At 43.5% G+C, this 25589-nt stretch overlaps 2 protein-coding genes across 7 annotated transcripts in view; one reads left to right on the top strand and one right to left on the bottom strand.

The window, feature by feature from the left end:
* The window catches only part of PSPC1 (paraspeckle component 1), a 64894-nt gene extending 54803 nt beyond the window's left edge, over positions 1-10091 (top strand). For 2 of the 5 annotated variants that reach the window (XR_006171956.1, XR_006171960.1), the window contains 3 exons: positions 1997-2100; positions 3847-3953; positions 9708-10091. The gene's annotated coding sequence lies outside the window, so the exon portion shown is untranslated. The other 3 variants (XR_006171957.1, XR_006171958.1, XR_006171959.1) reach the window with 3 other exon arrangements.
* MPHOSPH8 (M-phase phosphoprotein 8) lies at positions 6398-25239 on the bottom strand. Of its 2 annotated transcripts, none has more exons than XM_042838747.1 (14): positions 24958-25239; positions 21311-21466; positions 19564-20370; positions 16806-16902; positions 15544-15789; positions 14974-15099; positions 14800-14888; positions 13916-14056; positions 13052-13138; positions 11172-11326; positions 9741-9895; positions 8848-8975; positions 8050-8133; positions 6398-7762 (listed from the first exon to the last, which is right to left on the bottom strand). In XM_042838747.1, the coding sequence occupies exons 1-14, from the start codon at positions 25237-25239 to the stop codon at positions 7721-7723; spliced, it is 2595 nt and encodes an 864-aa protein (XP_042694681.1). In that variant the 3' UTR covers positions 6398-7720. The 2 variants fall into 2 exon arrangements, with proteins under 2 accessions (XP_042694681.1, XP_042694680.1); XM_042838746.1 differs by having other exon boundaries at positions 19516-20370.
* Between the last annotated feature and the right edge of the window lie 350 nt (positions 25240-25589).

Consider the following 25589-nt stretch of genomic DNA (forward strand, 5'->3'; position numbering starts at 1 on the left):
GAAAAGAAAAGAAAAGAAAAGAAAAGAAAAGAAAAGAAAAGAAAAGAAAAGAAAAGAAAAGAAAAGAAAAGAAAAGAAAAGAAAAGAAAGCCTAATTGTTAGTGCTTTTTTTTTTTTTTGTAATATTGAAATATAATCTGAAAGAATGGCAGTCTGCAGTTACAGTTTCCGTTTAAGATGTACTTATTTATTTTTGAGTAGCTGAATTAGCTTCACCATTTGAAGGCACTGGATGCTGTTTGTTACCGTTATTTCTCTAGATGGCTGTTCTAGCCAGACAGCCATAGCTGTGGCAATTACTTGTCTTTGACCAGTTAAGGATTTTAGTATGAGAACTTGCAGAATGGCAGCTTTAGTTAGCAAGGGTTAGTAGTACAGGCTGTGCACCACCTGCTTTGTTAAGAAGATACTCATCCGTCTGTTATGGAACAGGTAACAGCTTTTAAAGTTGGACATGTAGGAAACTGCACTGTGTATATGGGGGGAGGTGGGTAGATGAAATGAGAGAATTGATGAAGTTGTCAGCACTTTAAATAGGACTGAAGGATTACATTTTGTCAGCTGTGCTTAATCTGAGATTCCAGCATCTGCCATTCTTGAGCTGTATCTGATAAGGTAATGTTACCTTCACTATAATGTTCATGGTTGTGTTGCAGTTTGCACCTAAGTCAATTGTGAGTTGCTCTTGGAAGCTATCCTGTAAGTGAAGCCAGCCTAATAGGTATGCCTTGTGTGTGGCTCTCCAGAGTCCTTCTTTGTCTAACATGTATTTTACATGTGTGCCAGGTTTTCTGGTTGTCAAGCAAGGCCTCAAGATGGTGGTAAACTGCCCTAAGGAGCCTTTATCTGAGAGATACAGAGCTCTTCATCCTGTTGTGCTGCTGTAATCAGGATCTTTCCCATTAGTCTTCCTCTGTATGAAGGCTCTGTCATGCTCCTTAGCCCTGCAGCACGCTTCCAGGTCTGTTTCCCCAGCCTGAGCAATTCACTGTATAACTCATCCAGCACAGCAGCTGGATCTTAAATCTGTGGCATTTGGGGGGTTGTTTTGAAACTTGTTTTGAAACCTGAATGTGTGGCACAGGGAAGTACTGTTTTTTTGAACACTAAGAGCTTTTTCATGTGGACTGCAGAAGAAGCAACGCAGAGTTCAAGGTGAATATCCTCATTAACATTTTGGGTTCTTACCTACACAATTCTGATTTATTTCCAATAGGTTGTAATTATCAATTGATAGGAATAAAGTTACATTCTGGTTTGCTCCTTCTCGTGTCTGCGCACTTAGCACAAACACAAGCAGATCTATACTAGAAGCTTTGAAATAACAAGTCTTAAACTTTTGCATCTGTTTCCAAAATCAGTGTAGAAATACATTTTCATCAGACTTGTGCACAGCTCTGCTCCGAGTTGTTAAAGCAGGACGTTTTACTCCAATTGAATTTTCATGTATAGCTCTGTTCCTGTTACGTATCAGTACCACAGCTGTCTGAGGAACATGGAGGAGGCTGCCTTTCTGCTTATATACCCTCACCACAACCAGGCTGAAAGTAGAGATGTCAGTTATCATTAATAGCAGTGGGCTGTGTGTGTGGATCCTAGTTATCTTAGTGGCAATAATATGGTAAAGATGAAGCCTGGATTTGGCAGGCCTAGCAGAAGAACGTGCTTTGTTTGAGGATGTGTCTTTTAAAACCATACAAAGAGGTGACAGGACTGTGGAGCAGAACTGCATTTACTCAAAGCTAAAGTATGATAGTTAGGAACTTTCTTGAACCAACTGGTTTTTAACTGCGAGGCAGTAAAATTCCATTTAAGATTTTAAAGCCGAAGAAGTGTCTAGGAGCAACTAAGGGTAAGAACGAGTACAGAATAAATGGCTTTTTCTGGTGGTGTGAAGTATTACTGATGTTTATATCCTCATTTTATACACGTGGGTATGTGAAAAGAGAAAACTGTTTTTTCTAGTTTGTGTCACTGCTGTCTCTTTATTTTTTAGGTTACTGTTAACATTTTAAAATGCTGATGAAGACAGCCTTCTGTAGAATCCTTCTGCTGCCTTATGAATACAAAAGGGAATTCTAAACCAAGCTTTAGTACAAGGTATGTATTGTAAAATATTGGGATTTAGTGATTACTGAAATTGGGAGCTGGCTTTGTGTTCACACCTGCAATTTGATGTAGTTCTGCTATACTGTACTTGGCAGTTCCCTGTTGAACGTCATGAGGTTCGTGTCAGCCATTTTCCCAGGCTGTCAGGGTCATCTTGGGATGACCCTCTGGTGTGCATGATGCCTGTCCCCTCATCTAGGTCATTAATAAAGATTTTGAGAATGACTGGCCCCAATGCTGACCTGGTGGCATACGCTGCTTATTGCTGGGATCCAAGTAGTCTTTATGCCACTGATCACAACCTTCTGGGCCTGCTCGACCACTGCTCAGCCCGTGTCACTGCTTACCCAGCCTGTGCTTCAGCTTGTCAGTGAGGGTGTTACAGCAGATAACATCAACCCTTCCTCAAGTCACGGTAGGCAATATCCACTGCTTGCCCTGTATCCACTGAGCTGGTCACTCATCACAGAGGGCTGTCCCAATGAGCTGGTTAAGGCCTTACACATCACCCCTCTGTAAAGGCATGCCAACTATTCCCAGTCATCTTCTTGTCTGTTCTGAGTGGCGTTTCATCTCTTTCTCAAGGCTTTTCCCAGTTCCCTGTAGCCCCACTACTGAAGCCAGGAGCGGTTTGCCTCAGGAGCCTCTCTGGCTGCAGCCTCGCAGTGGCACCAGCCCTCTCCCTTGTTCTGTGGTGTTGCTGTGCCCTTTGCTAAGAGGTTCCCTGTTACTTTCTAGGTGCTGCAAAATCACAGTCTCATGTACACCAGGCTAAGGAAAAAAGTGAAAAGCATTTAATTAGAAAATCTAAAAAGTAAAAAAGAAGAGAGTTTTCAGAAAAAGCGAAAACAGGAAAAGGTGAAGAAAACCACTTGATATATTTCTGCAAGGTCTAAGCCATCATTTTTTTCTCTGTCCAGCTGCCTTCTTGTCATGATGAAGTAGCTGTTGGGAACTCAGTCGCCTTCCTTTCCCTCACACATGGGACTACCCTTGAGCAAAAAGGTTGTTTGAGAGCCTCAGTGCCGGCCACGTTTCCTGGGCACTTCAGCATCTTTCTGTGCTCAGCTTACGCTTCCTTCCTGCTAGGGGAAGAGAGGAAGGCCAGGGCTCCCTGGAGACAGATGTTTCTTTGACTGGCTGAATAGTGACTCCTTGTCTCCGGGCAGTCATGAAGCCCTTTCCTTCTCTTTCTCCCACTATTCATTTGTGTGGGTACCCTTCAGATGGCAGTATGAACCTAGCTGGCAAAGCGTAGTGGTACAATTAAATGGCATTAAGAACTCAGACAAGATTAGATTAAAACGTGAGTGATCACATGATATTTGAGGCATTGTGTGCAACAACAAACTTAAAGCAGTTGCTAAGACTGTGAGTCGGCCAGATCTTAAACACTTAAAATAATACAACTTACACCTGGTCAGTAAAAGATTTCATTCGGTTCTGCCATACCAGGAGGGGTGCCTGGCTCCAATTTAATTCCCAGGGAGGTCAGAATGCTGTCAGTGTGCCTTGTAATCCACATAACCTCAGCAGTGCTAGCTGGGATGGGCATTTCCAAGTCCTTTATCCAGCTGTATTTGCCAATGTGTTGCTCTGTAGCTTGCTATTTGAGTCCTGCTGGTTGCTGTACTTTGTTTGCAAAAGTGCTTTTTCAGGATTTTTTTTCTATAATTTCAGTATCTAATGCCTCAGGCTGAGCTACTTATTTACTAACAGTGTTCTTTATTGCATTAGGGTTGAAGGAAATCTTGTGGTGGCCGTACAGCCTTATCCTTGAAGAAGGCTGCATTGAATCCGTACAAGTTCATCTCTTCAAGTTACAACTTAAAAGATCACCTGAGGTGAGAAAAAGTGATTTTCAGAATAATTGCAACAAACAACAGCGATGCTTGTGAGCTGTGATGACATCTCTTCCCCTTATGCTGGACCATCTGTCTCTTTTGTGTTCTTCCCCCTAGTCCTTGCTCTGTGTGCTCTTGGGCACAAGAACAATGCTGCTAACCAATAAAATAGCAATTAGAGCAGTGGCTCTTTGATCACTTTAGCGATCTCTGCTATTTAGCTTTCTCCTTTGGGCTGCATTCTTTGTGCTTGCAGACAGGACCAGTAGCCCTGCAAGACTAGCAGGCAGCAATGGGAAGTTTACCAGTACAGGACTGGGCAGAAGATACATCAGAAAAACAGCTGCTGGCAGCTCCTTGCACCTCCTTGCACAGGAAAGTCCAAACTGCTGGTACTGGGATGTTCAGTCTCTAGCATTCAGCTTTTATATAGCAGAGATGGTGGCTGACAACTCAGATGTGTACCTGAGGTCTTGCCTTTCTTTTTACTGAGTGTACTGTACTGTACACTTTGTTTGTGGCCCTCCAGTACAAGTACTGCAAAAGGGTGCTCATAAAGGCTTCACAGCTGTACGTTCTGGAACAGGAACCACAGTAAGTCATATATTAAAGTATCATTTACATGACTGCTTTTGAATTTAAAAACACTGATTCTGCTTAACTCCAAGGAGGATGATAACATTATTAAACACTAAAATGTGCCAAAACAGAAATAACCATACTTTGCCATATGTGAAGGAAAAACAGTGAATTTGTGTTGAAGTTGCAGCATTCACACAGCACTGAAGCATTAGTTACCTGGAAAACTCTGAGCCTGCAGCAACAGCCTGGAAAGTAAGCAACTGTTACCAGGAAGATCTGAAGTAGTTCTAAGGTTTCACCATCTATGCAGTTGAGTTGGATGATTAAAAAAAAAACCTGTACTAACAGTTCATTAGAAGGAAAAACAATGAATAAAGCAAAATGAAAAACGTGGTTTTTTTTGATGCCATGAGGTTCCAACTCCGCATTGTAATATGGCAGTGCTGTAGCTCTCCTTTTTTCAGAGTTTCTAATGAAACTCTTTCAAATCAACCTCCTGTTACTTGTGTATTAATTTTGTTTCCTGAACTCAAAGACAGTGAATGTGAACTGAGCAGCTGATGGGAACCCCTTAAGAGACAAAGCAAAGTCTTGTGGGCATAGAATAACAATGCAGTAGTGCAGCAACATCATGGAAACAAACTGAGGGTCATGATGGCCACAGGGTAAGGATGGAGACCACCAAAGACCCTGCAGAAAGACACCATGTTACCCACTAAGCTCCAGCACCTGTGAGAAACCAGAGTGCAGCAGTGAGAGCAAATGAGTTCGTACCTTCAGAGCCATGTATTTGTACTGCAGAGAGCAATCCCTGCTGCTCTGCTTTGCAAATAAAGAGCAAGAGAAGGAAAAAAACAAACAAGTATGTCAAAAATACTTCTGCCCAGTGCCTAAGGTGATTTTTATTGTAGCTGTCTCTTTACCCTTTGTCCACCAAAACTTCTCCCTTAGCTGGATAAAAAGGATGTAGTAAAATCATACAGAAGCCAGCACTGAACATTTTTCATATCTCTTCAGTAGGAACCTAAAACTTGAATCACCATCGGAAGAGGAAGATGGCTGCAAAATCCATCCCCCAGTAACAGTGTTATGAATGCAGGTTTTCTTCCTCTTTGCTGTAAGCCTCCCTTCAGCACCTTGAGCTTGTCAAGATAGGAAGAAGTATTAAACCCAACAACAGCCCTAACAAACCAACACCATCCACCACCCTCAGTATCACCTCTGACAACTTACTTGCTACGTCAACCCTTGGAGCAGCATTTTGGTTAGACTGTACAGCAGTTCTGCACTGCTTTGAGAAAATTACCCAGACACCTGTTCAAAACCTTTTTGGGCCCACCTGCACAGTCCTTCAGAGCTCAGCCCCCTCCCAGAGGCACACTGTACACATGTACTCCTAAGCACACAATGCAGGGACAGCCAAGGAAACAGTAACCACAGGAAAGCTGTCATTCCACCCTAAGGAAATGCTGAAGAACATCTCCTATCCACATTCATCTTCAGTGACTATTTCCTAATACCTACACTTTGAAATTCAGAAGAGAACCAGCAGCTGCTGGTAGGGACGGTCCTGATTCTCAGCCAGTGCTTTCTGTGCACTGCAGTGTTTATGCATGGGAGAGGGAGGTATCGCAGGTTTCAGAGAGATAAAAATCTATTCTAAATTCAGACTTGTTAACACACCCATCAATCTGCTTGATTGACTACCTTGAATGACACCAGAAATGAGCATATCATGGTGCTGGTGTAGTTCTACACAGAAAATGTAACGTTCCACAGAACTGAGACAGATGATAGTGTGCTTCATTACTAAGATTTGGCATCTCTTAGTATCAAAGTTTTAAACTTTCAAGAACCAGAACTTAAAAGTGGTAAGCTGAAAGTTTTAATATAAAGTCACAGTTCTTAAAAGGGTACAACTGAGTGCTCACCATCAAAATGGTGCAAATACATTATTTATCCCCAATAGTTTCTTAAGCAATATAGGCACATAGTGTCATGTAAACTACTTGTGGCAACCAGAACAGCAAAGGCACAATCTTTCTTTCCTTTACTTTTCAAGATGTTGTTTAATTTACAAAGAAAAATACTCTACTTCAGGCAGAAGTATTACATTTGTATGTTACAGCACAGAACCATTGCAGAACTGCTGTCATCTGATAAAATGGTCACTTACTTAGAGAAATAAAAAGATGGATAGATAGCAGCTCTTTGCACACAGGATCTGAGTTCTGAATGAGGGCAGCACCTGTTCTCAGCAGTCAGGATGAGAACATCTGAACTCCTCTGTACCTTTTAGCCACCTAGGAAAGCACTGCCCACAGTTAAGGTAGCAGTTAACACATCTTCTGGTTTGCTAGTTCCAGCTATTTGTTTTCTCACATGCCACTTGACTAACAACTCCAAAGTTAAGATGCCTGTATAACTATCAGTTGCTTCTCTAACACAAGATTAGTTTTAAAGCACTGATGTAACTAGGAATCCAACCACAGTGTTCTACTCATTGAGCCTATCTGGACGTCCCTGTTCACTCCTGCAGACCTAACTGTCTGTTCAAAGGGAATCACGCAGGGCTTTCACACAGGCAATTGCTCCTGCTCTCCCACCAGGAAGCAACTGCAGGAAGTTTCAAACCAGAATGTGATCGCCAGCAGTTCATGCTTAAGTGATGCAGTGGCTTTCAGGTGTAATTCCTGCTCACTGCTCTGAGAATACAACAGTCCTGCATTTTACACTGAAACATTTCAGTTATTTGAGTAAGTAGAAAATTGTAGTTTACAAATGAAAAAAGATCCTTCTATTTAAAAAAAAACAAGACATTTCATTTAGTTACCTTAAATAGTTCTTGTGTGCACCATTCCACATTGTGGAAAAGCTGAAATATGCAGTCTGGACTCAACAAGTTAAAGAAAGACAGCATTGTATGTATTGGCACAAATACTTACATCTATGTCTGTACAAATCAAAAAAGAGCTGACAACCCTGTCCCAACCAGCACAGCGTATTCAGCTGCTCTCCAATACGTACTTTCCTATATGACTGCCAACAAACAACATGAAGATGGGAACTTGGGACTAAGAGTGTGGTGCCAAAAAGTTCCAAACTGCTTTGTCAGTCTCTAAACAGAGGACTCAGAAGAATATCCCAGAGGTGTCAGGCCGCTCAACAGGCTCGCAACTGTGAGGTCACTGCAGCTGTACTCTGTATGCTCCTATTAGCAGCTTCACCTGTAAAAGCAAACACAGGTTTGACATGAAGATGGGAGCATTCAACAAACCACATGGCATGTTTAACTGCAAGCACACAGATTACAGGAGGTATAGCACAGCAGATCACAGAATCATAGAATGGTCTGCGTGAAAAGGACCACAATGATCATTGAGTTTCAACCCCCTGCTATGTGCAGGGTCACCAACCACCAGGCCAGGCTGCCCAGAGCCACATCCAGCCTGGCCTTGAATGCCTCCAGGGATGGGGCATCAGATCAGCGTACACAAGTGAAAGTATTTTGTACCTTGGCTGTAGGAGCTTCTGCTAGCCGGATAAAAAGCTTGTTAAGGCCTGCAGTTGGGCTGAAGGAATAAATAAAGTGACTGTCCTAAAAGAGAATTGATAAAGTTAATGGCAGGATATGGTCCAAACTGCCGTGTGAGTCAAAGAATATGACAAACTACAGTTGCTTTTGGGCAAATTTAAATAAACAAACAAACAAACAAATAAATAAAATATAAATTTAAATACATATATATATTTAAAAGTTGTGTACATTGCAGAGAACTTTTAGTGCAATCTGAATCACAGAGAAAACAAGAGGACTTCAGTGTGTGGACAGTGATACATTTTATAGAAAAAAACAATAAATTTACATGACTCATAAATGAGAAAGGTCATTGAAAAGATTACACTAAAGAATTTGTGTTAAAAGGCAGAGAAGCAAGGTGAGCTGGGGAAAGGATACTCCTTCAGGTGCTGAATTCTCACCTCTCTGCCCAAAGCCTCAGCTCTGGCATCACGCAGTCACAGGATAGCAAGGCTCTCTGCCCCCCCCTGGCCCAACCTGGGCTCCAGCACAGACACACAGAGCAGGGGGCCCACAGCTGCAGCCCTGCCTTTTATTTAACTCTATGGAATCTACTGCCTACAGGCTGTGCACTCCTCTCCATGTAAAATATATATATATATTAAGTTTCATTTCAAAATTAAAAGACACCACTGTAGTACTCAAAATCCAACTCTAACATCTGGCTCTAATATCTGCCAGGCTGTTCTGCAGACAGTTTTACAGCCAATTAGTCATATGAAAAATACTTACCAAAAATACAGGGAGCTGGAATTTGTCATTTAAAACCACAGCTTGTACGCTGCATGGTCCACAGAGCCGAGCAACGACTTCTTTACCAAAGAAATTTGCATGGAAAATAAAGAGAAGAATTCCAGATCCTAGAAGGGAAGGCAGTTCACTCACACAAAGCTGAAACGGGATCCATGATTTAGAACAATTGCTAACACCAAACTTTTGAATGCAAGCAGCGAGGTACCTTTAGTGTCTGCGTAAATATGAAGCTCCAAAGGAGCATCAAAGCAATATGTAGAAGGAAATCCAATCTCCCAAGCCAGTGAGCCCAAGCAGAGAACACAACTGAGCTGCTCACAAGGCTGAGGGGTTTTGGCAGCAAAATAAACCTTATGCAGGGATCAGAAAGGAAAGCAAAACAGATGCATCTGTAGTTTGGGAACATTGTGTACTTTGGCTTATCTTTTCTCTTGGTAGGGAGTGCTAAGCTCAGTCAAGTATGGGTGTTTATGAACTGCGCTGAAAGTTAGGAAGCAACAGTATTCAATATATACAAGTACCCCATTTTAGTATGTAAATTTATGTAATGCTTCCTAATTCAGTAAAGTGTATCATAAAAAAATGAGAAGATGTTTACATCTCTGAATAAACTGAATAAACCAAATAAAAACTGGACAAACACCTCAAAATCCCAGTTTAAGCAGTATTTCACCCACACTGCATGAAAATATTACTCCTGCATTCCACAACCTGAATATAGGGAGCACCATTAATATCACGTTCTGTATTACAACATGCCATGCATTTCATACAGCAGATAATTAAAAAGGCAGATTCTCAACGCACTATTTTCTATTTTGCTTTTTTTTTTTTTTAAGTACAGACAAGCAGAACCAACACAAGATCCCTACCTTCTGGCACATTCTGTGGGGGTTTATAGTTGAAGTCTGTGGAGAAGTCCGGCCCTTCACAGAGACGGTGACAAGCAATTGGGAAGACTGGCTCCAGCAAAACAAGGCGAGCTTCAAAATAGTCCCTGATGGTATCTTCTGCTACTCTTGAGAGTCTACATGAGGAAATAAGCGAGGCCTGTACTTCACACAGAACCATTACTTCAGCAGACAGTCTTGAAGAGAGATTACACAAAGAACGATTCCAGATCTGCTTTCTGCATTCCCAGTTGTCAGGACTTTATCACCTACATTTATGCACAGATGAGCCCCAGGTCCAGACATTTTGTTAATAAAACATTTTCTCAGAGACCTGTTTGTGAAATTCCATCTGTCAGACCTCAGCGTTTTACTTTTGTGGACAAGGACACCACAGCAGACACCAGAAGTCTCAGTAACCACATACTTCCTTATGTAGAAAGGTGTTGCTGGAACACCAGTAGGCACCGCTGGCTGAATGGGAACAGGCGACTGCTTCCCCCCAGTAAAATGACTGCAAGTGCAGGGTAGAACAAATCACTCTTTTTACTGGTTGTACTATTAGTGTAATGCAATTCCCAAATTAAGCTTTATTAAAACCACAGATCAGTAAGGTTGGAAAAGACTACTAAGATCATCTAGTGCAATTGTCAGCCTATCACCACCATGCTCACTAACCACCTCCCTAAAAAAAGCAACAGTTCCATCATTCAGATAGTTTGGGATGTGGAGGCTATTTGGCAGGGTAGGGGGGCTGCCTGTACAAGCAGCCGGCATTTCACTGGTAAAGTTGTGTTTTGTAAGATCTTGAACGTACATTTGGTGGCAGATTTTAAATAGCAGATGAACTGGAGAAAGCATCAAACAGTGAATGAAAGAAAGATTAAGTTCACTGAACAGCACGTGCTAAGCTTTATCTGCATACTTCCTGTTGCCTTCAAAAACCTAACTGAACACGTGTTACAGTTGGTGTTACAGCTACAAAGATTATCGTGGTGAAAATGGGAAAAGAAACAGGGAGGAACGCTCACCCGTATCCACAGATCTAGGTTTGTAGGAAAGACCCCACAGAGGAGGGATCTGCAGAAAGAGATCCTTCCCCAGTGGCAGTCAGCCCTTAAATGGGGTATAGGAGAGGTGCAGCCAGGCTCCACCGCTTCCTTCACCTGTGCTCCCATGGCTGACCCGCTCCTTTCCTCTGGTGATCAATCAGTGGTTCAGGCCGTGACTCAACAGCTCCCATACAACATACCGTGATTTCCTTCTTAGAAGGTAGGGAAGAACTGGCATACTCCATACTTTCCATACTTTCTCCCCCAAACCTCTCCCCCTTCCCCAGCTTAACCCAAGATGATTACACGCACAGTTAATTCGCACTTCCCCAGGCCAAACTTCCAAGCACAGTTTACTCACGTTTCCAAATGACTCTTGAGCTGTTCGTACACCAGGACATTGTTAGACTGCTTAGCAAAATGCAGTGCACTGTTCTGATGCTTTGACAAGATGTTACAGTCCGCTCCGCTTTCAATCATAAGTCGCACAATGTCCGAATTTCCTCTTTTACATGCCTGTGCCAAGCAACAAGGGAGAACGGACAACACCACAAATCCCATTAAAGAGCACGACACTGAAGAAAGCAGAACTGCAGAAACACACTTCAATCCAATGTTCAGTTACAACTCAGAAAACAAGTGTAAGCAATCGCCAGGTGAATGCCAACAAATCACAATGCACCTGATCCCACAGAAGCAACACTGGGGTGACCAAATGGACTTAGTTTAAAAGAAAACTGAGTTCTTTGGAAAGATCTAATCTGCAAGATTACACTACCTATAAGCTGGTCTGAATAAATGGATTTCTGTAGAAGCATTCAGAATGACTGAAGGAACACTTCCAAGTGTCTGTTTCTAAGAATTTCAGTATAAATGTTACTTCAGAAAAGGAATGGAATTTGCCTCACATTGTCACTTTGTTAGACAGTCACTGTATCAACTGCATGCATGCCCAAAGCTGTCAGCATTACCTACAGCAACAATGCCCAGGTGTTTAGGTGAACACTTGAAAAAGGCACTGGAAAATCTACAGAAAGCTTTGTTTGGAAGAATGCAAGCATGCTCTTTACTGCTTTCCAAGTACCTCAATACAGAATATCCTTATTAAGCCTTTCCGAAGTCATCAACTGCCATTTGTTTGAGACCTGAACTTTCATATGCACTCTTTCAATCCATAATCTTCCATCAACAAACAAAACCAAAACCAACATTCGCCCTTAACAGATAAAACAAGAAGAAAAAAAGAGGAACTGTTGAGACTTTTCCCCCCCTTTTTAGAGGTAAGAACCAACTCCTACAGTTAAGTAAGAGTGTCCTGATAAATGCAATGGTACGTTTATTGAGACACAGCTAAAGCTGTTCTAGTAACTTACTGGAAACGAAGACACTACTCTTCAAATCTGCACAGCAAAACAAATAAGTGCAGTAAGGCTCCACGGGCTCCAATTAGAGGGCATCAAACATCAAACACAAGAAAATACCCTTGAAAAACTATGAAGGTCAAAACTGAGGTTCATGGAGGTGGTCAAATAACGGAGAGATTTTGGACGTCAGTGACAGAGGAAACCTCAAGTGCGTCACTGTTTTCTGACAGAAGACGTGAATTCCCTCAGCCTTGGGCAGGTTAACAGAGAAATAACACCACATTGTCTGGAACAGAAGAGTTCTTGTAATCTCTGCTGTAAACAAACTGCCTTAAACAGCCTTCAAAAAACACAGCAAGTTCACCAGGAACACCAAACTTTGGTGGAATTAATGGGTATAAACCAAAAACCTATTAAGAAGGGCACAGACTGCTTTAAGGGTCTTAGAATTTTCCCATTACAATAAAATAAAAAGCAACCATGACAACCAACCAACTGACAATGACAGAACACCATTCTCCTGCAAAGACAGAGGCCAATCACAGTATATTCCAGTGGGTTTTGTCTCTGCAGTTTTTATTTTCCTGCTGACAGACATTATTTCACTTTCAGGACCATCTCCACATTTCTTTGACCCAAGCAGCAGAAGAAACCAAACCACACTTAACCCTGCATTGCACTGTTGAGATACAACAGTAAGTTAGAAAAAAACAAACTACTAGAACACTGCCTCATGTAAGTGAGAGCAGTACTTGTATTTCAAATGTAGTACATCTCCCAGCTAAATCAATTCTGAAAATAAACTTCTGTCTTCTATACACTATTAATAATCAACATAACTGGCAAACTAAATCACATGATAAATAACTGAGTTTACCTTCATTAACGCAGTTTCACCGCTGCTCTGCTGCATGTTCACAAATGCTCCAGCCTCCAGAAGAATAGCTACTGTTGTTAGAAAATTCTTTAAGAAAAAAAAAAAACAAAAAACCCACAAGATAAGTAGGTATAACATATTTAGTTTTCATTTTAAAATACAAGCACGATGCATGTCAGTATTGATGCTGTTCTCTTTCATTGCTCATAAAGATCAATTCAGACTGGGGCAAATGCCACGTGCATTTACAATTCTTACTTTTTACTTAACCTTGTAATAACAAAAACCCCAGGGGAAAAGACCCAAACCCAAACAGTATGTTTGCATTAATCGCCAAACAGGAATCAAGTTCTCTTCTGGCCACAAAGCTCCTCTACCTGGGAAAGTGAACTGACCTGAAACCACCAAACATCCTTTAACGTAGCAGTCAAGTCAAGCCGGCCTTAGACTGAGCAGAGAGTGTCACTACCTCTATTCCCCTGCTCTCAATTAGCAAACTCTGCTTAATCAGAGATTTGGTCTCCAAGTTTCACAAGTCTGGATCCTGCCTATCCAAAAAAACCAAGCAATCCTACTGCAAGAACTTCAGCCCCATGAAAGAGAAATTTAGAGATAGCCCTTGCATCAGATTTCCTTCCAAGTTGCCCTGTGACATTCCCTACATAGACAGGCTTTACTATCACCTACAGAATTTATTTAGCCTACAGTAACCACAGCCACCAATACTATGCAGAGATGGCCATCATCCTGCTGTATCCTGCTAATTATTTAAGGATCGCCCACGGGAGGTGGAAAAAACAGGATACCACTTGTAATTTAAACAAAAGAGTCAGGAACTACAAACACGACAGTGACCGAGCCAACCTTTTCAGCTGCGTGTATCAATGCAGTTGTTCCATTTTTCTGCCTGCCATTAACTTTAGCTCCCTTCCTGATTAGGACCCGGAGGAGATCGTCATGACCACCAGCAGCAGCAAGCATTACTAGAGTCATTCCACTGGAATCCTGCAACAACATCAATCATCACCATAAAAATCAAATATCTGAAGACAGATCACAGCCACAAAGAATGCAAACACAGCAACAGGTTTCACAAGATTCTCCTCCCCTCTGCACACACGCACAGCTGCCAGACACTGACAAACTATCATCACCACAGACTCCTCTCACTCACAAACATCACACTGAGCTCCAGAAATACAAAGGAAATCAGAATGAGCCAGAATAAGAGGCAGCAAGGTATGCAGCAGCAGGGAAAAGAACGAGACAATGGAGAAAGAAACTGGCAAATGCAGGAGAAAAAGCCCGAGGGCCCGAGCCAGCTGCTAGCACAACACTGCTTTTGGATTATACCTGAGTAAAAATATGAAGAGATTTCTGTGAGCAGCCACTCTCCCCTCACTCGCTTTTACATTTCCACCACACACTATAATTCAAAAAGCACATGCTTGCCTCAACACTTCACTCAGCATCTTCTGTTCTAGCATGCAACAGAAGTTCTAGCATGATGAACAGTCCTTAAAATCTTCAATTCTCAAAAATGGGCAAATTTGGTGCAAGGTGCTTCTATGAAAATTCACTTCTTTCAAGGAAATAGGGAACAAATACTGATGCCTTTTCTTTTGTGCTCCTCTTTCACCCACTGTGCTTTTTGCATTAAATCTGCTACTGGTCAACAAGAGAGAACTTCTCAAACAGTCCAAATTTGTACACTCCCCCACTCAGTAACTCTATTATGGAAAAGTTACCTCTTGATCCAGATTATATTCCTCGCTTGAAGAAAGTGCCATCTTTACTGTCATATAATCTCCACTTTTGACAGCATCCCTCAGGAGTGCTAGAAAACAAATTAATGCAGGTAAAGCACATCTCACTTTGAGATGCTGGATAAGGAAAGTCCAGTCCTCCCAACAACTACTTACTACTGGATACTGGTTCTGCTGAGATGTGATTCTCATCTTCTCCATCCAGATGCTTCTGAAAGTCTTCTAGTGTTAGCCATTCTAACTGCATGTCCATACCCAAACTCAAAACTTGTTGCTTGCCATCTATCGTATTTATAAAAGAAAACAATAAAATAAGTAACAACTTACAAATTACAAAATCATTCACTGCTTGCCATTACTTCAGCAGTCAGCAGCACAACATACTATTTTTCATTCAAACAGACTTTGGAACCCAACATGAAATGATTCCAAACAATGAAAGCTGTGTTGCAAGCACAAGAAAGGCTTTTACTTGAAAGAAGCCACTTGTTTGTTCCACGACATTAGGCTAAAGCGATCGGAGATGGCAAACACTGCACAACTGTAACAGCAGAAATATACTGGGAACACACTGATAGGCTCAAAAATTAGCAAGAGTTTCAAAAGAAAATACTGGTTCAGCCTCCTGGTAAGTAAGAACTGGAGCATTAAAAGATGCAAGCAGGAATGGAGTTAGTATTAAATGCAAGCGCTCATCTTTCTCCTAGGTTTGGTTCAGCAGCTCACCAGAGTTCTCCATCTGACACACATCCACTACTTCTCGACCACCTCCCGCAGCAACGAAATTCCATGTTTCTGCTTCATCTTTTATCCTCCTCTCCTTGTGCACTTTGCTGTCTTTTAATTTTAATTCTTCTATGAATTTACATTCTAGTGAGGGTTCTTCTCTTTTGCAGTTATTCTCAGAGCATTCCTTTTTTTCTTCTGAAGCTACATTACACATGTCAAGTGCACTTTTGATGTCCTTATAGCCTAGAACATTAAGACAGTTACCAAGAATGACTTCTTGAGCCACTAAAGGCTTTTACATAACGAAGTTTAAATAAGTGACCAGAGTCCATTTAGTAAAGATCTATTCTCTCTTCCTAAGTTAATCACTGCTGAAGCACAGGAGCAAGCTTAACAAAAAAGCCAAAATCGGGAACAGCTAGTTCACCTTCAGTGACCCTGGTAAGTCTGGGCTCTGACTGCTTTCTACTTGGTATTACCTTCTTAAGACATTTAATTTAGAATTATGCATTACCACTTTGAAAAAATGTTTCAGTACCGGTGACAACCAAAGAGCACGTGCTCTTACAGAGCTGGAATTAATCATCTGCTGGCTACTTTTCTTGAGCTGTTAGCATCTACCGTCCTTTAAGTGAAAGCTGTTTCTCTGCCAATAGCTTTTGAAGCACCACAGCTCTTCCTATGCCCATTCAGAATGCCAAAAGGAGAAAATTCACTCAGAATTTTCCTGAGATCAAGAGTGCTAACATTAATACCCCATCACACAACTAAGAACAGAAGTCCAACCCAGACCTTTCATGTTTCAAGTCACCTTGTTGTGCTTTTTTAAGGTTTGTACAGTAACCCATTCCAGTGGCTAAAGCAAGAGGCATAAAGTTTGCCTGAAGTGAACCTCTACCAGCTAACTCCAGAAATACAAAGGGTGTATTTATAATGATATCAAAATGCTTCTGGAAATAGACAATAGTTGGATTAATTGACCCCAAAAGACCGTTGTCACCGGTGTGATAAAGCGACGTAGTTAACAATACTAAATGAAAAAGGGCAAAATCTTGACTTGTCTATAAAAACATTACAGGCATTATAAACTTTCATGCCTCAGGCAGCCTTCTTGCAAAGCCATAAAAAAGCTGGCTTTCATTTCTTAAACTGCTTTTCTAGCATGTATTAGAAATGCTGCTCTGTATCTGCTCTTATAGGAATAAGAGGAGAATGCCTTGAAAGGTGCTTCCTTTCTCTTTTCAGCAATTAACACTTACTTTTTAGGACCTTCTGTTCTTTTCTGCTCTTTTCTTCTTTTTCAGACTCTTTTTTTACAGATTTTTCTTTCATTTCAGTTTTCTTTATTTCTTTCTCCTGTTATTAAGAAAAAGGATCAAATGAGAGCGGTATGGAGAAAGTGGAAAATAACACTACTGAAATCTTACGGACAACAGACTTACAAACACAATCCTAAGAAAAGAATTAAATGGGTGAGATAGGAGCTGCTCTGGGAAGCCTTCTTCACTAAGAGGAAAAGACCTTCCCAATTAGGGAACTTCAGTTTGAGTTCTGTAGCATGCCAGCCACGTGAGGCACTCACACATATCAAAACCAGCATACATTTACAATTAGGCTGTGTTACCATTTCCCAAAATGACACATAGCACAGACAAAACACACCAGGAAACCACTGTATTTAATATTCCGAGTCTGAAATGTTAGCCGGTGTGTCATTCATGTCCAAAGCAAGCAGAAACCAGAACCCTCCCTTACAAGTGTTCTCTCTACTAAAACTGAGATACGACAGCCGAAATCCCAAGGTACCAAATAAGGAGACTACAACTCAAAGAGGCACAAGTAAACACTCAAGTCCTTAAGTGATCACAGAATCACTAATGCCACCATTTCTTAGAAAGGTAAAAAACTAAATGAATTCAGCACATCATTGAAGCCTTCCTTCTCTCCCCTCAAAACTCTGCCTTTTGGTGACAGACATCATTCCAGACAGGTGCCCATAGTAGGAGCAAACAACTGACAAGATTACCAGATACTGCTAAGCACAAGGGCTGTTAAAAAACGTGAGTTCTGTTCCAGATTTCCTGATGTTGATGAGATGCACAGTGTACCTACACGTTTATTTTTAGAAGGTAAATCACAGGGAAGAAAGGGTTCATCATACAAAATGACTCCAAACAGAGAATACTGTACCACAGATTGACATGACAGTGTTCTGTAATCAGAGAAGAGTCAGGCAGCTGAAACAAAGGCCGTGCTTTACTTTCAAAAGAACGATATGCTGGGCCCACAACTTCATGACACATAGCAAACCCCAAAGCTGTGCACTGAGCCCACACACGCAGAGTCCCACAGGTGCTGTGGCCAGATGCAGGCACCACCACTTCAGCATGCAGGAGATGGACGGCAAAAAGCAGAATGCCTTCCAAGCTACACCTAGTGAGGGTGCTGGCTGAAGAGCAGTAAGAAAATCAACCTTCCCCCCGCTGCTGATCTCTTCGTATTTGTGGTGACGGGGTTTGTACACTGTTGGTAATAAACAGAATTCCGAGGATGTATGCGATTATCTGATGCTGCTCTCTTATGAATGCTATGGCCTCAAACTATGAGAAAATACTTGGAGTAATGAAGAGCCATGCTATTTCAGTTAGTTACTACTGCAAAGAAAATGAGTTAAATAGCTGTGTGAAACCAGCTATGCCCCACAGCTATTGCTTAACCTTGTTTAGAAGAGCTTTCACCACTAAGCTCCCACAAAGAGTACTTTGTGTAGCTCAGCTCTGAGGTTACTCCATGCAGTATTGCTATTCTCTGTCCAAAACAAATCAACGTGCTTGTGTTAAGGTGCCTACCCCATACAGACAACAGTCTCAAAGGACTGCAGCTGAACCTACAAAAAAAGACACTTGTCACCACAGAATTATGGCCTCAGAAGCAGTGGGACATAATCCAATAAGCACCAAGGTACCGTGGCTGCAGCCCAGTTACAAATCAGGAAGGAGTTTCTCCGGGCAGCCAATGATTCTTCTTTACAAACTACAAACTGTATCAGAATAGTCTAAAGAAGCTGAAAAATATATTCTCCAAAAGCAGATTTTCCTCATAAACATTCTAGAAATACTCCTTTATTCTCCACATACACAATTACATTTAAAAAAAATTATTTTATCTTCTTGTTTTCCTTAAAATATTATTGCATTAAATAGCAGAAATTAAATAGTATATGAGTATTTGATCAGCTCATCTGTTAGAAGGGACACAGCATTTGTAATTAATGTGTCACCAAGTTGGGCAACTCAGAATCTCCTGAAAGCAGCACAGGAATTCCAACAAGACAAGACAAGCTGGGCAATTATCTGGGAGATCACAGAAAGGCTTGGGTTGGAAGGACCTCAAGGATCATCAAGCTCCAGCTCCCTGCCGCAGGCAGGGCCACCAATTTGGGCTCAGGAGCAATTTCAGCATTCCAGTTCTTCTGAAGCCACTAACACACCCAGTCTAACCAAGAGGCTGGCTTCTGAGAGAAATCAAGTGCAGAAGTATACTCCACTGTGCAGTTGGATAGCTTCTAGAAGACTGAATGCCTTACTATGCAAGCAGACAAAAGCCAAACTGAGGCAGCTGTCAAAGTTGGGAGAAACAAGAGGCTAAAAAGGACAACATGCATCTGTGGAACAGAAGTTTTCATTTAAGTACATACACATAGCAAAGGAGAGATTCACATTTTCATACCTAAAAGACATTCCTCTTTCCCAAAGCACTCCCCTCATTCTAGTGTTCAAAATCCAGTTCTTCCATCCTGCCTGTAGGCCCTGCAGTGCACCTTTCATTTGCTTTATCCATCCATTAACCTTCAGACTGTTACGTTTCCATTTGCCATCATAAACAGCAGCCTTTTCAGGCACCTCTGCCTCAGCTGTGTTTGATCTGAACCCCCTCCCCAGCGCTCCCCAATGCCCTCATACTGCTCACCTCCTCTCCTGCCTCCATGGATTTGCGCCCTGTCTCCTCAGCGCTCACCTTTACAGCCTCCTGTGCTGACACGGGTGCAGCTGACACTTTCTCCAACTCTGCAGCCACCACTTTCACTTTTTCTTGACTTTTCTGCTTTTTGAGCATGCTTTTCTTCTCCAAACCTGTATCTTTGATTTCCACTTTTCTACCCTCCTCTTTGTAATCTTCCATTTTCTGATTTTTTTTCTTCTTTCTCTTAGCCTTAACCTCGACACTATCATCTTCATTACTTGCTGATCCATCAAGCTGTCTGTCAGCAATGCAATCTTTTTCAGTAATTTCTTCTTCCGACCTCTCTTTTTCACATTTTACTTGTTGTTCCTCCTCTTTATTTTCAGAGCTTAAGCGTGGATTTTCATTATCAACCTCCTGAAAAAGTGCATCGTCTGAAGTACTCGGCTCTGTGTCAAACTGAGCATCTCCTTGCTTCTCCTTCCGTGACTTTTTACTTTCTTTAGAATCTTCTTTAGTTTTTATTTTTACATCTTTAACTTCCCCCTTCTTTTTCTTTACTTCTTTAGTATCTTCTTTCCTTTGCTTCTTTGGATCCTTTGAATCTTCCTTTGTTTCTGAAGTCCTTTTTTTGGGTTTTGAATCCAACCCCAAAGTATCTGAGGAACGTTCACATTCTATCCTGGGTTTCTCTTTGACTTTTGCAGACTTTGACTTTTTCTTCTTCAGGTCATCCGCACTTCTATCTTCTCCTTCTCTTGACTTTTTCTTTTTCTTCTTTGGTGAAACATCCTCTTTTGTTTCGCTTTGCCCATCATTATCAGATTCTGCTTCAAACACATCATCATCTAGAGAAAACTTCTAAAATGTAGGGGGGGGGAAAAAAAAAAGAAAATATTTACTTCCCCATTAAACTGAATGCCTGAATGCAAGCCGTACAAAAATGGCAGTGCTTGTGTGTGGGAAAAGAGAACTGTTTCTAAACATCCCTTGCAGCCAAAACACAAAGTTTGTAAGCACAATTCTAACTCACTTTCTTACATTACATCACATTACTGGCTACCTGAAAGAGAATCAACATCTAAAGAAGCAAAGCAAACCAACTGGATGCCCAGCAACTCGATTCCAGAACCAAACTAAATTTCAACTCTTTTACACCAAAACCAGTTACCTTGATTTTGCAAAATTTACGTATGGATTTCTGACAAACAAGGTACCAGCTTTCAAAAATGGTTCTCACATAGGATTTTGAAAATGACTGAGCAGTTAAACAGAAACAAACAAGGGAAAATTGCCTTCCTTCAATAGAGTTGTCTGTATTATCTGATGAATTACTGCTTTTTAACCATTAAGTTAATCTGCTTCAAGGAGGATGAAAAGAGCAGACCCAGCTTCAGTGCTAATAAGCCTGTGAGCAGGAAAAGGAGTTTGCTTTTGTTGTCAAAAAATAACTAAAATAACCATAAAAACCATAAAATAACCACTTCACGACGGGACATTAATCAGAGGTTGCCGAAGCAAAGGCAACACATCATCATCTCGGTTTCTAATGAAGCCATATTAAATTTGCCATATTAAATGGATTCAGACTCTACGATTTTGAATTGTCAATTTGAAAAAGCTCCTTAACCACACAACAGCAATAATAGCTGAGGTCTGCTGGAAGAAAAAGCCCTCAGATCAAAGATCATCCAAGTCATCACTTCCATATCCCAAACATCCTGCTCTCCCATGCCCGCCATTACAAGAGCCCAGGCAGGCAGTTTGTCTTCTGCCAAGGACGGCAGCAGGAGAAACACACCTGAAAGTCCTTTTTCAAAGGCTTTGGCTTGGTGTCCACCAGCCTCCTTCTGAATTCAAGCAGCACCTCTTTGCAGTCTTCCAAATGAACCTCTGGTTCCCAGGTATCGTCATCAGAGGTATAGCCCTTCCACCGGACTTTGTACAGAATTACACCCTGCAAGAAAAGAACCAAACACTGAACATGTTACAGCACAGCATTACTCCGTCCACTCAACTCCTGTGCCTTCTCTTTGGTGAAGAGGAGGATTTCAAACCTTAAAATTTGTAATACAGCAGCACTGCTCACTCAGCTCTAAATTGGAATTTATAATCTGCTAGATTCACAATCAATGCCACTTTTGATAAACTGCAGTACCAACAATGAGAAATGAGAGCCCTTCAATAAGATAAGTGAAATGTAGATTTAGACAAAACTTGAGTACTTGCATCTCTGAGTTACAAACTTATTGGTAAAAGACTGTAATTGCAGCCCTAGATCAATTCTTTCAACAGTATCTGAACTGTCATTGTGGTTTCATCCTAAGTAATTTCACCAGAATAGAAGTCTGTTAGCATTAAGGGGGAGAAAAAAGGAAAAAAAAGGAGAAAAAAAAAAAAAAAGGCGGGGGTAATGAGGAAAGCTTTTCACTAAACTATCTCTTGATTTTCTCCTAAATAAATTGAATGGCCCAAATCTCTCGTTCCTCAGGCTGAACTCCTTCCTCTGCTGAGATGCCAGGCTTTAGGCCTGCTGGGCGCACAGCCTGCCGCAGCCAGGCACCAGCGCTCTGTGCCTTCTGCAGCAGCCTTCACTGAATGGCAGAGATGCACCTTATGGAGTCAGTGTGCTCACCTTCCCGCACTGACCATGCAGCCTCGTTCAACAGAGGTATGACAGCGACCAGCAGCAAACTTCAGAAGAACAGATAAATCTGTTTTCCACTGAACATGTAATAGTAAACACAAGGTAGCAAAACCATCCCAGAACTTATTTTCTAAAAAGAAATTATCATAAGCGCCAACCAGAATGCCTCTGGAGAAGCATAACAGTGCCTTTGGCTCACTAAAGAACAGAGTCAACGTTCCCCAAATCCAGGGGGAATGTCACCCTGCGCCTTGCAGCTTGTCACTTCAGTGGGATTTTAATGCAGTACAGCAGCTTTTGAAACACTCGGAATTTCTGTTGCTATTTTCCTGGATCAGGACAAGCCCATGTTCACCTGCCAGCAGGCAGCTCCCCAGCACAGACTCATCCCCAGAGCACTGTCTCTCCCACCCACCCATCACTGCCAGGCACAGAGTATCAGCAGGGGAACTGACATGAGCTTCTCCATGCAGCACCCTTCAGTTCCCACAGCTGCAGATGTAGCATGGGAGCCCAGAGCCCGTCTTGACAGCTCTGTGCATCTGTTCCAGCTTTGAAAAGCACCAGAAAAGCATCAGCCTAAAGCTGACTGCACATACTACACCCCATCAAATGCAGCATACAGCTTTTTCCATTCCTTTCAGGCTTGAATGATTACCTGCCATGCCCTGCATGTCTGTAGCACGGGAGCACAGTGAGAGCCCCATTTGAGAGCCACAGAAAGGGTCTGGAGCAACCACAGCCTCCAGGACCAACACACATTGGGCAAATAAATGTCCTGTGTGGCCACGTGCTCCAACCTCGTGTGCACAGAGCAGCTGCCGCTGGCCTGTACACAGCACAGATTGATCTAGGAGATGTTACTCAGTATATACACAGAATCACAGAATTGTTTGAGTTGGAGGGGACCCCCTAAAGGCCATCTAAACCAACCCCCCTGCAACAAACAGGGACACCAGCAGCTCCACCAGGCTGCTCAGAGCCCTGTCCAGCCCAACACTGAACATCTCCATGGATCCACCACCTCTCTGGGCAACCTGTGCCAGCGCCTCACCACCCTTACTGTAGAAAACTTCTTCCTTTTATCTAATCTACATCTCCTCTCTTTTAGTTTGAAACCATTTCCCCGTGTCCTATCACTACAGACCCTGCTGAAGTCTGTCCTGTTTTTTTACTGTAGCTTCCCTTTAGATACTGAAAGGCTCCTCTCAGGTCACCCTGCAGACTTCTCCAGGCTGAACAGCGCCAGCTCTCTCAGCCCGTCCTCATAGGGGAGGCGTTCCATCCCATGGATCATTTTTTGGCCCTCCTCTGGATGTGCCCCAACAGGTCCATGTCTCTCTTGTACTGAGGACTCCGCTTCTGGACGCAGTACTGCAGGTGAGGCCTCATCAGCACAGAGCAGAGGGGCAGGATCAGCTCCCTGAGATATTCTAGTGCTCTTCAGAAGTGTGTGCAGAGCATGATCCTCCTCCCCAAGGAGACTGATTTTCAGATCCCGACTGTAAGAAAAGTGCTTGTGCTTTCAGGACAGATTAACTACTGTGGCTAACACCTCATACCTCCACAGCATAATACTCTCAAGCCACAGACATTTCAGCCAAGATACAACTAAACCACTCCAGCATCATAAATACATAAAGCAATTCTTCATTTGAAGACTCCTCAACATCAGTGCCTTGTATCTCTGATGCTCCATGGGGAGCAGGCGGACTTCCACATTCGTGTGATTCTGACTGAAGCCTAGCACCGAAATATGAACTACTTAAAATAAACTAGAAAATACAAAAATTGTTTTTGAAAAGCTGTTTGTTATTTTTTGCTTGTGAAATTTAGAAAATTTCTGAAAGACACTGAGGCCCTGGAGCACGTCCAGAGAAGGGCAACAGAGCTGTGAGGGGTCTGGAGCACAAGGCTTATGGGGAGCAGCTGAGGGAACTGGATTGTTCAGCCTGGAAGAGGCTCAGGGGAGACCTTACTGCTCTCTGCAACTGCCTGAAAGGAGGCTGTGGTGAGATGGGGGGAATCTCAGCCAATCGGCCACTGGATAACAGCAACAGCACCAGAGGGAATGGCATTAAGCTGCACCAGGGGAGGTTCGGGTTGTATGTTAGGAACTTCTCAGGAGGAGCAGTAAGGCAATGGCACACGCGGCCCAGGGAGGTGCTGTGCAGTCACCATCCCTGGAGGTGCTCCAGAAACGTGTGGATGCAGCACTGAGGGATGCGGTCGGCGGGCACGGGCTGACGGTTGGACAGGGTGATCTTAGAGATCTTTGCCAACCTCGGTGATTCGGTGAAGGACTCGTATGAAAACATGCAGGCTGCTCTCAGCGGAACGAGAGAAGGCAAGAGAGTTCTGCCTAACAGAGCCTGGAGGCCACCGCAGCCTTTTTTCAGCCAGAGAAGGTCCGCCTGCTCGGAGCGGCCCTCCCACAGCCGCGCTGCCCAGCCCGGCACCGCCGCAGCTCGGGCACAGCGCAGCGCCCAGCTTCGCGCCGCCGACAAAAAGAAGTTTGCGACGAGACGCGGGGTTCGACCGCTCTTTCGGCCGACGCGGGAAGACGCGCCGCGGAGCCAGCAGGGCCGAGTAACGCCCGAGCTCTGCACGGCGGCGCCCGGCGATCCCGCACGCGGCACGGGGGCGTAGCCGAGGACGGAACCCGAACCCGCGCCGGGGCCGCCGCTTTCCGCGGCCCGGTGCCGCCCTCCCGCCGCCGGAGGGCCCAGCAGCCGTTCCCGGTGGCGCCGCGGACCCCGGAGGGAGGCGAGCGGTGACGGGAGACGGCAACGCGCGCTCACCCCCTCGGTCTTCATGTCGAGGATCTTCTCCACTTCGAACACGTCCTCGTCCTCGTTTTCGTCGTCGTCGTCCTCGTCGCCGTCGTCCTCGTCGCCGTCGTCGTCCTCCTCCTCCTCTTCCTCCTCGCTCTCACCGCCGGCGGCCGCCGCCCGGCCCGCAGCGCCGCCGCCGCCATCCACCACCTCGTTTTCCCCGTCCCCGGCCGCCGCCGTCTCCTCCTCTTCCCCCGCCCCCTCCAGCCTGGCCGCCGCTGCCTCAGCCCTGCTCCTCGCCGCAGCCATTTTGGGCCGAGTTTCAAACGGCGATGGGGAAAAGCGGCTGCGACACCCACGGCAGCCAATGGGCGCCCGGCTGCCGTGACGTCATGGGAGGGGCGGGGCTACCCGTCCTCGGCGCGCTGCGGGCGGCTGCGCCTTCGGGCGGCGGGCTTCGACGGGTGGTTGAGGTGTTCGTGTGGGAAAAGGCGGTGAACCTTTTGTTGCTGCGCTAAGCGCTTCTGCCGGTGCCAGAGTGCTAGTAGAGCTGTCCTGGGAGCAGCTATCAAGGAACTCTGTCACTCGTGCTGTCCAGCCCACGTGAAAACTGGCGCTGTTGGCACGGTTGGAACAGAAGTGAGAACTGCCGTCAGAAA

The sequence above is a fragment of the Centrocercus urophasianus genome, unplaced genomic scaffold, assembly GCF_019232065.1.
Source record: "Centrocercus urophasianus isolate 14NV4802_14NV808 unplaced genomic scaffold, USGS_Curo_1.0 seq_9, whole genome shotgun sequence".
In the NCBI taxonomy this organism is placed as follows: domain Eukaryota; kingdom Metazoa; phylum Chordata; class Aves; order Galliformes; family Phasianidae; genus Centrocercus; species Centrocercus urophasianus.